Here is a 12,979-nt window from a genome sequence, read left to right as displayed (position 1 = left end):
CTAGATTTCTCTTTGATTCAGGTTGTATCGAACGTCGTTCCAATGACTTTCCAACCGAGGCTTCTTGTCTTTCTCTTTTCGAGAGACATCCCTGGGATTGTCTGCTCGTGGAGTGTATTCATGTTTTCTTTTCCCGGAGCTGGGCTCCTCATGGGTTTTGCAGATATCGGAGGCTTGTATAAATTTTTGGGCCAGGTTCATGGCTTCTGAGAATGAAGAGGCTTCACTCTCGGCCAGCTTCAGTTTGAACCTACTCGAAGGGTATAGCCCAGACATGAGAGCGGTAAACGCCACGCTATCTTGTAGGTCAGAAACCTTGAGAGACTCTGCGTTGAACCTCTTGATGTAATCTGCTAAGTCTTCCTCCCTCCGTTGTCTGATTGACATGAGATGAATACTGGTTTTCCGATGCCTCCTTCCTACGATGAAGTTCTGTTTGAATGTTGTTTCGAGGGCGGTGAAGCTCGATATACTCCCGTAAGGCAACTCGGTGAACCAGGTTAGAGCTAGGCCTTTCAGGGTGGTGGGGAAGAATTTGCACCATGCGGCCTCACTGCTGGTCTGGACGCTCATTTGTGCTTTGAAGGCGGCTAGGTGGTCGATGGGATCAGTTGTCCCGTCATAATGGTCGATTGGGGGGACCTTAACCTTTCGAGGGGTAAATGCTCTCATAATATTCTCGTTGAATGGCGTGGTGAATCCAAGATTCCCCATTCGGATACCTGATTCATGACTGGACTCGGAGCTCGACGACCGCTGCCTATGGCCCCATCGGCGCCGAGGCTCTTTCTCTTGCCGAGGCTCTTCTTGTCCCTAAGGCTCCTTTCCCCGTTTCTCCTGCTCTCGAGGTTCTTTCTCTCGAGGTTCCCTCTCTCGAGGTTCTCTCTACTCCCGGTTACGGCTGGGGTTGACGTCCTTTGCCTTTGACTGGGCCCTTCTTTCATTTAGGACTTCCCTGGCGTCACGATTACCGTTCCTCCTGTAACGTTCGTTGATGACATGTCGGGCATCATCTTTTCCGGGGGCGGCCAGGGCTGCCCGTCGAGACACCCGTGATGAGCCCGGGGGGTCGAGGGCAATGACCTGTGGCTGGTCTTGGTTATCCGCTTGATGACGACCTACAGTTGGCCGAGGCAGTGGAGGTGGAGGGGCCCTGTTCGAAGTTCCTTCCCCTCCTACTTGTAAATTTAGCATCAGAGCTCGGAGGCCACGTTCGAAGTTGTCGCTAAGACGATCAGCTAGTTACTGAAGGTCCTGCTGGGTGACCGGGTGAGGACTAGTATGCTCGAGGAGTGGAGGACCCCCTGGGGTTGGAGCAGTCCTCTCTCGAGGTATCCTGAGATTCACAGCACTCGTCGCTTCTCGAGGATTGATTTCCTCGAGGACATGCTGGTTACGGGCCGAAAGCATGGGAGCTAGACGAGGGTCTCCGGCCGTCTCGTCGGCCACCTCGGGGGATGGCGCTCTCGAGCGGTTGGAGGGAGCGGGAGCCCTTTGCCTCCTTTAGTTTCTCCGAGTGATGGCCATCACTTTTAGTTCGACTTCCCCACAGACGGCGCCAACCTGTTTCGGGTAAAAACTTGTATTAAGCGTGAATGATCGAGATTAGGGTTGATGAAGGCCTGTCTGCTCGGAGACCTGCACAAATCGAAGGTTAGACTACCCCGGGGGTGGATCCGGGATCGCCCCTCCGACGATCAAGTCAGTAAGTGTATTGATTAATGGTTGCCAAGTGTGCTGTCTAGGATTGCGTACCTCAAAGAATGGGGATCTGCTCGGCATTTATAGGCGTTGAAAAGTGTGAGGACATTCCCTGCCATGTAGGCACGAAATTCAAGGCATGTGGGCCCCACTAGTGGGATTCCACGCTGGAGGGGAGGATTTAGTCCTGATCACTGGAGGCCCAGGTTTGGGCCCAAACAGTTGTTAATGTTAAATTTGAATATAGCCCTCTTCTCTTTTTCAGGTTTCTGCATTCTCAGACACCAAGAACTGCTTGTATCTGTACAAAATTCTCATTGGAGTGTCTCTGATTTGCTTCACTTACTTCATTGGAAGTGCTTTAATTGCCAAGGATTACAGAGAAGTTAGTATTTGTACCTCATATAATATGACTAAAATTTCTGATTCGCATTCATTAGCAATACTTCATGTTTGCAATATTGCTTGACGTAGCCGTATAGGGGGTTATGTTCTTTAGTTTGAACAGATGGTATCATTTGTATGTAGCTCGAATTTAAGTAGATGTCATAATGTACATGAATGTACCAGTTTTATCCTGAAAAGTACTATAGTGGAAAGCTGAATAAGTTGTCGAGTAGGCGAGGACAATTTAAACTGTGTTCGAAATGAACATTACACAAGAATACAATTGGAGGAATATGTGAGAGGTACTCAGCTTATTTAGCTTCACTCTTCCTTAGTGGGGAAATTGGGAGGATGAGGCAACTCAAGGGTATGTGATATCTGGTTTGCAACTGCTGTTGATTTGCTGAGCTCACATGTGCTAGGATAGTACGAGTTTTGCGGACCTGTTACTCATGCTGCTGGCCAGCAGGAGTAGCAGGTTTGAATTTTTTTTTTTATAAGAAAAGCTTAAATGCTCCGGTTGTTAGGGAAAAATCGGAGCATTTAAAAACAAATGCTCTGGTTGTAAACCGGAGCATTTGTAAAATGCTCAAATGCTCGTATGACATTTGCTACGCGTTAAATACGGAGTATTTGGGGCCTAAACAACCGGAGCATTTGAGGTTTTTTCTACTAGTGTGAGCTTCACCTTGATACTGAATATGGTAAAAGCTCCTAATCAAAATCCATTGCTCTCTAAGCAGATGATGAAGATGATTCAGACTCAGAAGAAGAAGAAGAAGAAGCAGTGATAAGTGCATATTATGTTATATTTTTATTCCCTAATATTAGCCTTTTAGTTGTCTTTTAAGTGATAACTTTACGATAATACTTATTATTTGCTAAAGATTAGTTTATTTCTATATTATTGAATAATAAACTTAATTAGTTTGTTATATGTGTTATAGGTGTTTGATGGGAGAACCTAGCAATATGGAATACAAGTGGCATTTAGCATAAAAGGAGGCATTGAAACAAAGCCATGAGATGGGCTGATGCGTCACATGAGTAATCAAATAAGGAGAATTAAAAGGCAAAACAAGTAGTCAAAGAACCCAACACAACATTTACCAGCAAAGGAAATTAATCTATCCTAATTCTACTAGCAGCTGTTAGTGCAAGAGACACTCAAGAGGGGGAGGGGTGAATTGAGTGTTTGTCCGAATGTTGTAACTTTTTCGATTATAGTAAGAACAGTAAAAGAACAGTTCTCTAGCAGCGGAAATAAAAGCAATGAATAAACAACACCAGGATTTAACAACGTTCGACTTCTAATAAGTCTACGTCCTCCACTCACTCACTCTTTTATTAATCAACTCAGAATAACAAAAGAATTACACTCAATCACTTATGCACCTATGCACAAGATGATTCCCCAGCTTCCACCTATGAAATTCGACTCAACCACCAACTATGATGGTTCAAATGAAGTTGATCCCTGATCAACTTCCCCAGCAAACTGAACTCACAGAATGCTCAAATACAATCAGTTTTTCTCTCAAAAACGACAAAACAGCCTTACACGCTTAGAATGAGAGTAATTTAAGATCTATGTGGTATTCAGGTTTATGCTTGGATTTGAGAGTTCAAGAGATGAAGTGCTTTTGCTTAGAGTATTATGAAAATATGCGTGCAAAAGCTTGAGGTTTGTGTGCTAGCAAAACTCCTTAAATAAGCCTTTGGTAAGTAAATGTTTATATGATATTATTATGAGAGTATATTTTCCTAGACAATATGGAATTTATTTCAAGGAAAATATACTCAGTATAATATCATATAACACACTTACCATAATCAAGAAATCTTGCTCATACAACAAACCATGCATCCGTGTATTTTGAGAATCAATTTTACGCGGAAAGAAAACTTTCCTAAAATAAGAATGCATGAAGTAAAACCGTGAGGACTGGTTCAGATCTATTCCCAGACTGTTTCAATCAACCAAGTTTTACTTGTAGCTGTGTATGACAAGTAACCGAGATTTCTTGTCATCCAGAACTAGCTCATCTCTCTAGTTTCAAACCCTTATAGTGCATTCAAACCTTTATACCACTTACATTGCATCTAAGACCTAAATGCTACAACTTGATCTTGGTCTTCATGCAATTCTTCAAGACTTGGCTTCACTAGCTTCGTCTTTCTATCCATTGAACTCGTACTTTGGCACCTACACATGTAAACAGAAACATGCATACAATATAATAGTTCAATGTGGTTTGCCATCTTTCAAAACTCAAAATAGGGAACATAACAAATTCCCCCTTTTTGATGATGACAAACCCTGAAGTTCCCCCTGCAAATAATATCATTAGTTTTGGGAACTTTTTCAAACAAATTGAATTCTTAAGATAAGAACTCAAAGAACTGGTCTCGTACTGTTCCTGCAGATTAAGCATCATTTACAAGTACACCAGTTCACAACTAACTGACAGCAGTTTAAGAAAGAGTTTCTAAGTACCATAGGCAAATATGATTAGACTAAGAGCTCTTAGACTTAAACATGCATCCGCAAGAAGAACATCAGTAGTGTTCAGACTTATTTCTAAGTCATTAGGGTGAAAAGAAGTAAAGTGTTTTGAATACACTCAATTCTAAACCACTTCTGGTCTGTCACCACTAACAAGGCACTCAGCCTTGTTCTAGTTGCTGCAACACACACAAGTTATAGCACCAGATCTACTTTCCCCTAAGATTAGGTGGAAAAGATCACAGAACTTCGCACCTGCTTCCCCCTTTTGGCATCATCAAAATAAATCAAGGGTACAATCAAAGGAACATAATATAAATAGTAGATAACTACTAATTCAAGCCAAATAGGCAGCTCAAACAGCATTCTAGGGATGCTGATGCTACCAAAGTTCCTGCAGAGTACCAAAAGCTACTTATCCTAAGTAAGAGTTATTACAGACCAGTAGTAGACCAAATTACAGAAGATCAATTGTTTTTGTAATTTGGGAAGTGGGTAACCAGATAGAAAGTTTAAGAAAAGAGGGGTTAGAAGCAAAAGATAGTAAGAAGAAAAGAGAATAAATCAATCAGCTCCAGAGTCATTTTCAGTCCCATCATCTTCTTCCTCCTCAAGGTTCTCTGAAGCATCTTCTTCATGTTCTGCCTCCTACTCTTCTTCTTGCTCTTACTCCTCCTCTTCTGCCTCCTCCTCTTCATCATCTTCATCACCAGCAGCATGAGATGACTCATCCTTTTCCTCAGAATCCTCTCTACCGTGAATACCAGCCTTGTCAAGGCGAACCTCAACTCTCTTATAGAATTCCTAAATAGCAGTGCAAAGCTGAGTGACACTATTCAGCATATTCTGCATCATCTGATTCTGGTCACTCAGCTGCTTCACCAAGGCATAAGTAGCCTGAACTGATTCCGTACTGGTCCCTTCACCAATATCATCACCCTTTACTGCACTTTTCATTTTCATAACACCACCTGCATATAACATGCCCTTTGACCTATAATCTGATTCGTAAGGTGAGACATGTTGCCATAGTCTCCCGCCATACGAATTTTCCAATGAGTGAACACTAAGGTCAGCCATTCTCCATAGGACAGTGCATGCTTGGCCTTTTCCACACAGCAGATCATGTGACCCAAAATCATAGCAGGGAGATTGATTGGAATATGTTCCATGAGACAGTAAATAAGAACACTATCCATCAACCGAACACTCATGCGCCCTTGTGCTCTGGGAAACACAATCTTCGAGGCTATGGTATGAAAGATCCTCAGGATTGGCTCCCTTAGATGGCCAATGGTGTACCCCTGCTTAGGGTCAGGAGAACCAGTGAACAACCTGGTTTGGATCTGTTCTGCTGTGAGGCCTTTAATTGTGGGCCAGTTCTCCCTTGAGTACTCATCCAGTCCCTTGTGTGGGACTTTGAGAATTTCAGCCAAACTCTTCTCAGATAAATTAATGGCAGTGCCCTTAACAAAAGCAAAGTAGGACCCATCGTCCTTAGTATGCAGGTGTTCATAAAATTCCTCAACCAAAGGCATAAACACATCAAGTTCTTTGGCAAATGACACAGACCATTTCTGAAAATCTAGGGCTTCCTTAACCTCATGCAAGAATTTCTGATCAACCCAACTCTTTGCAACAGAAAAACCAACCAGTATAGACCTATCCCTCAAATCATACAAAGGCGCAGGAGTAATAGACTTACTTTTCTTGGGTTTAGAACCCTCAGCAGCAGCAGTAGCAGGCACCTTCCTCTTTTTGTCAGCAGGGAACCGGTCTGATTCTGGTTCCTGCTCCATGATCTCCTTGCCTTTGGAGGATTCAGCACCCTTCCTAGCAGTCGTCTTTATCCTTGTGCCCTTGTTGGCAACAGCCTTAACACCCTCCTTCTTAGAAACTTCCCCCTCAACATCAGCATCTGCCTTCTTCTTTAATTTCTCCACTCGTTTGGGTGAGATTTTAGGGGTAGAGATTTTGGACTTGGTGGTTTTGACTGGCGGTTTTTAGGGAATGGGTTTGGTAACCGTCTTCTCAGCAGACTTAACCGCTTTTGATCGATGGCGGTTTCTTGGCGGCAACCTTCTTTGTCTTTTTCAACTAAAACATCCTCCTTCTCAACTTCTTCTTCCTCCAACTCCTGATTTTTCGGCTCCGACTCCTTTTCAGATTCTGACTCCTCTATCTTCTCCGACTCCTCTAGCTTAGACTCCTCAACCGGTTTTGGAGAGGGCGCCTTTGATTTTGGTGTGACAGGCTTTATGGGAGTGGTGGTCTTTGTAATTTTGGGAGTAGCGGGTTTGGTGGTTTTGGCGGTTGATGTTGAAGTAACTACTTTTTTGGTGGTAGATTTTGTGGTGATTTTTGGTGTTGTTGATTTTGTAGTGCAGTGGCTGGCTTCTTTAAAGACCTCCGTATCAGAGGTACTTCTTCCTCTTCTTAAACCTCTTCCTCTACAACCGGATCAACCACTTCCTTTGCTTGCTTCGTTTCAATTTCACGAGATTCTTCAACCTCCTTTTCGACCAACCTTGAACTCCTTCTTGACATGATGAGACTGAATTTCCTCTGTTGTGAGCACTTGAGAACAAGAGAAGAAAACTTGAACAATTTGTGTTTCAAGAATTCGAAAAAGAAAGGAGTAGAAGAAAGTAGGGTTTGATCGAAAGAAAGTATGCAACTAAAGAAAACAAAATCAGGAAATATGTGATCAAAGATAATGAGAGAGAAATAAGGAAAGTATGATCACATGCAAGAATATATATAAGATGGTAAGAAAAAAAATCAAACGAATATATCCGTTCTTCGCAAACTGTAGTTGCCTTAATTACAACCGTCACTTCATTTATTTTCCTAATTTGAAATTTGAAAAATAAACCAAGTATTCAGAGAATCTGGTCCCCAAGTGGTCTGCAACTGGTCTGTGCCAACTTACCTTTTTAAGACTTATGCTTAAGTATCCAAGTACTAAGATGATCAGTTCAGCATCGCATAAGAACTTTGTAAGCCCTAAAAAGCAAAAAAAATATACAGAAGAAAAAGAAATATATACACAAATGACATCATTTGACTAGCCAAAGGGACAAGTCAAGACCTAAGAGCTCATTGTCTAATCTTAATCATACCCAACAAGGTACGAAGCTTGATGAACACTTCTCTGCTCAAAGGTTTTGTAAATATGACAGCTAGTTGATCTTCTGACCTACAAAACTCCAACTCAACATTACCTTTTTCAACATTGTCCCTTAGAAAATGATGCCCAATCTCAATATGCTTGGTTTTAGAATGCTGGACAGGATTTTTCGAAATATTGATTGCACTTGTGTTATCACATAAAATTGGAACACTTCCGAAACAGACCCAAAATCCTTTAGTTGTGACTTTATCCACAAGAGTTGAGCACAGCACAAAGCAACAGCAATGTACTCAGACTCAGCTGTGGATAGAGCTACAGAATTTTGTTTCTTAGATCCCCATGAAATGAGACAAGAACCTAAGAACACTACAAAAAAAACTAAATATAGAGGCAATCCAAAATTGCATCTAAATATACATCTGTAGCCTCTAATGGTGTTTAGAAGCGATTTTCTCGCTGCCTCTAATTATTCCGTCGCTAATTATAGGTTGCCCCTAATGCCACCTTTTAGAGACAGACAAGTTATGTTGTTGCTAATTGTTGGTTGCCCCTAATGCCACCTTTTAGAGACAGACAAGTTAAGGTGTTGCTAATTGTTGGTTGCCCCTAATCCCACCCTTTTGAGGCACAAAACTTGAATTGTTGCTAAAGCCACTACATTTAGAGGCGACCACCAGGCAGTCGCTAATTATAGGTTGCCTCTAATGCCATATTTTTGGGGCACACATGTTACATTGGTGATTAGACCATTTATATTTAGAGGCAACCATAAGTTTGTCTCTAATTTTAAGTTGCATCTATTGCTTAGTTTTTGGGGCACACAAATATTGTTTCTAAAACCACTTATGTTTAGATGCAACTATAAATTTTGCCACAGATTATATTTAGATGCAATTACGTTTCATAGGTTCAAAAAACATTTAGGGGTATTTATACATGTTGCTCCTAATTATATTTAGATGCAACTGCAAAATTTTATAAAATAGCTTTTTAGATGCACCAAATTTTTATAATGATATTTAATAATAATGCTACGTAATTTTTAATATTATTTATTTATTTACTTATTTTGCATAATAATTCAGAAAATTAACATAAATGGAAGAAAGAAATTATAGATTATCAAAGAAAGAAATATGCATTTATATAAAAGTGACCACTATACACAATCCAAAATAATATCCATAGATGGTGAAACATAATAAGCTAGAAAGTTTTAACATAATCATTCCCGTATTCTAAGGAGCCAAAATCTAAGTAACTTAAGCTATATAATAGAGATGCACCATATCTGCCAATCTGTTCCAAAAAGTATGTGCCCAAAAAATCTCCTAAATATGCAACTGTTGTACATCTTCACTAATAGTTATAAGCCGGGCTTAGTAATACCCTGTAACCTCGTCGTCACTAACCTACGTATCACTAACAATCTCTATGATCTGATATTCTTCGCTTTCATAAGCTAGAGCAGAATATCCATCCCCTTTCAAGAGCTCTATGAGATGATCATAACTGTTTTCACTTTCACTGTCCTTATGTATGTCTTCTTGGTCAAAGATCATGACCCCGTTGTTCGTCCTCTTCCTGTAAGACCTTCTTCTAGGAGCAACCAATCCTGAGTACAAACCAAAAAGATCCAGCATTAAAATACAGAAATAACATATAAAATAAAAAGACAAATCACTGTACAAGCATGAAACCACAAATAGATCACCCAACTAGCTATGACTTCTAATATCAACTCAAATCTTATAATCTAGCATTCCTTGTAAAGATTTCAGATAAACTGAACATTCCACCAATACTTGCAGCAGCTATTAGAAATACAATGCTGCATAATAACAGTGAATTTAAATCCTTAAAATCCTTAATCTCGAATGTCGAACCATGAGTTATATGATAAAGCCAAAACCATCCTACATTCAGCAAAATCACACACATTTGGGAACTTAAATTATCAACTACTACCTGGAAACACCAACAACTGCAATCAGAAAATTAAACCAACCATTGCCTAACAACTTAATCTAAGGGATCATATTATCACACTCCTAACTTACAATTCTTAACTCAGGATATAATCTCCTATCCACAGGGGATACTGATGAAGAGATCAAAGAGAAAACATAATGTAGAAATGGAGTATTGGCCTTGTAGAAGTGTAAACTGAAGGAGCATGATGGTCTTTCCGGTTTGGTGGAAACTAAAATGTGTAAATTTGCTTTAATGTTGGTACTTTATTTCGATTCTCTAAGGATCGTTTTCATTTTGTCCCTGCTGTTCTGTTTCCTATTTGAAGCATATGTTACAGTTCAGTGTAAATTGAATAGCTAAAAACATTCTTATTTGTGAGTAAATTATCTCACATCTGAAAACTTTCTTTTAACTACAGTTGTCTAAATAAAACATTACTCTTTTGTAGCTTACTGGAACTTATGATTCAGTGAACGGTGGGTTTGGCTCTGCTCCAAAATTTCCAAGACCTGTAGAGACCCAACTGATGCTTTATCATTCCAAAAAGATGAGGGATTTCGGAAAAGGTGCTCGAGCTGATGATGGTAGTCAAATGGTATATTTTACCTTGCAATGTATGGCTAAGGGAGGCATCCATGACCATGTAGGAGGTGGATTTCACAGATATAGCGTGGATGAAGTATTGGCATGGTTAGCTCTACACTATCACGTTGTTTGGTTTTGGTTGCTTGTACTTAGGAGAATTCTTACTAACATGTGAGCATGAAGAATTCTTCAAATTTTTTTGAGGAAAAAGAGTCTGTATAGATAGACATATTGTGTTTATTTACCTATTGTGGTTTTGGTTTGCAGTTTCACATTTTGATAAAATGTTGTACGACCAAGGGCAGTTAGTTAATGTTTATCTGGATGCATTTGCAATTACAAGAGACTTGCAGTACTCAAATGTTGCGAGGGATGTTCTTGATTACTTAAGGAGAGACATGATAGGGCAAGAAGGAGAAATTTTCTCTGCAGAGGATGCTGATAGTGCAGAGACAGAAGGTGCAGCAAGGTTTATTTTCCACAATAACTCTAGGAGATCTAAAAACTTAAAGCAGAAAAAGGTCACAACTTTCAGAGGTTGAAGCATATATATATATAGGAAAGAAACTCAAAGAAGGAGGTTCACGCAGGACTGCAAGACGTGCTTTTTCATATTGCAATTTCACTTCTCCAGCTAGTCCTAATACAGCAGCCAGAAAAGACAAAGAAACTTACAAAAATAGAAAACAACAAAACCATTTAAGGACAAATGTTATAGGTTATCATCATAATTAAATCAAACAACAATTATATCAACTATATAAATAAAGATACTAAACATGGTATTGAGCCTTAGAATGATGCATAAAGAACACGCTTATTTCCCCCTTTATCCCAAAAATTACCTTCTGGAGGTCAAAGCAAAACATAGAATTACTTGGATAAAGGCATCATCAATTTGCCAAATATACTTCAATCAACTATATATATATCAAGACTAGATAAGAACCCTTACAAGGACAATATGGAAAACTAGATCAAAAATCATAGTCTTTCTGAACTTGGGAACAGTCATAAGTTCAGAACGTTAATTCAAGTTATAAACTTCTGAAGCAGATCCTTTGATGAGTCGCTTAAGTTCTTAGTAGACAAGAGGTCAACAACAACAACACAACACAACAACAACAACAACAACAACAACAACAGCACCACCACCACCAACAACAACAACAGCAACAACAACAACAACAACATAATAATAATAATAATAGAATTAAAGGGACGTAATTAGACCTTCTGATTTGAAAAAAAAATTATTAATAACTAAATTGAACCAAAAAAAATACTTTATACCTTCAGAATCATCAACCATCTTCTCCTTCCCCTTACTTCCAGCCGCAATTTTCGGGGATGAAACCCTTGCTTTCTTGCGTTCCTTTTCGTTGACCAGTTCGCTCCCCTTTGCTGGAAGGGCACAAACAATTTGCCTACCTTCTGCAACCTCTTCTGCAATGGTTCGCATGACTTTGTCGAAGGCTGCTTTGGCAAATAGACTCATGAATGGCGTTGTTGATTCGGTTCCCCTCAAAGAAAGATAAAAATCAAGGAATTTTCTTTCACTGATATTGTCGAAACAAAGTTTCAACCATGCTTTTCGTTGTGGATCTTGTTCAATTTCATAAGCAATTTTTAATGGTGTTAAATCTACCATTTTTTGGTGTTTTGGGGTTAGGTTTACCGGAAAAAGGGAGGGGATTGGTGTAAGACCGAAGAGTGGAGGATGCCGAAGGGAAGGGAAGGGAAAGATGAACCGGAAAAGAGGATGGGGATTAGGGTTTAAAGGGAATTAATTAAGGGGCCATATAGTTGGTTTGGCAAAGGGAAGGGGAGACGTTATTAGCAGGTTTGTTTCGTTAAGGCGGGAATCTAATTCAGAATTAAAAAAATTCCCTCCTTATGTTTTTTTTTATATCTTTGATTTTGTGTTTGAAAAACTTTGAAATTATACCGTAAATAATTTATAAGATTTTAGAGAATTTTTATATTTTCTTTTTTATACAACAGATATTTCGTCTCGGGAAAAAAAATATTCATTTATTGTTCCTTATGAAATAAAGGACATGTTCTCTTCCGTATAAAACAGCTGAACTGAACTGAATTGAATTGAAATTGTATTAAGTTGAATTGAATTAAATTCAATGTAATAAATATATAAATAATATTCAAACAATAATAATATGAATATTAAACAATAATTATAATGATAAATAATAATAATGAATAATAATAGTATTTTGGATATTTTTAAATGATAGTTATAAATAAATAATATTAATAATCATAAATTAATAATAATAATAATAATTAATGATATATAATAATGATAATTGCATCATATAAAAACCGTTTTGACGCGATTTTATTGGTTTATGAGATAAAAAACGTGGGTTTATGTGTGCTTTTGACCTAAACCATGTTCATCCTAATAAATAATAATAGTAATAATAATGAGTAATAAAGCTACAATAAAAAAAATAATATATAGAAACAACAACAAAAACGATAACAATAATAATAATATTTAACAAAATGGTTATATATATAAAAGATTGGAGATGAACTGAACTGAATTGATTGGAGCTGAGTTGAACTGAAATGAACGAAACTAATATATACTTGGAGCTAAACTGAACTGAACTGATTTATGCTTAACTCAACTGAACTGAATTTTAGTTGAGGAGACAAGGCCCTGA

At 38.8% G+C, this 12,979-nt stretch overlaps 2 protein-coding genes across 2 annotated transcripts; both read right to left on the bottom strand.

The window, feature by feature from the left end:
- On the bottom strand, positions 1 to 714 carry LOC125493255 (uncharacterized). Its single transcript, XM_048636422.1, has one exon. The coding sequence runs from the start codon at positions 712 to 714 to the stop codon at positions 1 to 3; it is 714 nt and encodes a 237-aa protein (XP_048492379.1).
- An 8,425-nt stretch (positions 715 to 9,139) lies between these two features.
- LOC130589907 (uncharacterized) lies at positions 9,140 to 12,569 on the bottom strand. The gene is made up of 2 exons (XM_057391541.1): positions 11,580 to 12,569; positions 9,140 to 9,342 (listed from the first exon to the last, which is right to left on the bottom strand). The coding sequence occupies exons 1-2, from the start codon at positions 11,935 to 11,937 to the stop codon at positions 9,140 to 9,142; spliced, it is 561 nt and encodes a 186-aa protein (XP_057247524.1). The 5' UTR covers positions 11,938 to 12,569.
- Between the last annotated feature and the right edge of the window lie 410 nt (positions 12,570 to 12,979).

This window comes from Beta vulgaris, chromosome 1, assembly GCF_026745355.1.
Source record: "Beta vulgaris subsp. vulgaris cultivar EL10 chromosome 1, EL10.2, whole genome shotgun sequence".
NCBI classification, from domain to species: Eukaryota; Viridiplantae; Streptophyta; class Magnoliopsida; order Caryophyllales; family Amaranthaceae; genus Beta; species Beta vulgaris.
The sequence above is the reverse complement of the archived record's forward strand: the minus strand, read 5'-3'. Positions and strand labels throughout refer to the sequence as shown.

Excerpts from the sequence above, each read along its gene's own strand:
- LOC125493255 (XM_048636422.1), bottom strand. The coding sequence starts at position 714 with ATGGGGAATCTTGGATTCACCACGCCATTCAACGAGAATATTATGAGA.
- LOC130589907 (XM_057391541.1), bottom strand. The coding sequence starts at position 11,937 with ATGGTAGATTTAACACCATTAAAAATTGCTTATGAAATTGAACAAGAT. Across the intron at positions 9,343-11,579 it reads GATGGTTGATGATTCTGAAG|GATTGGTTGCTCCTAGAAGA; the intron begins GTATAAAGTATT and ends GTTTGTACTCAG.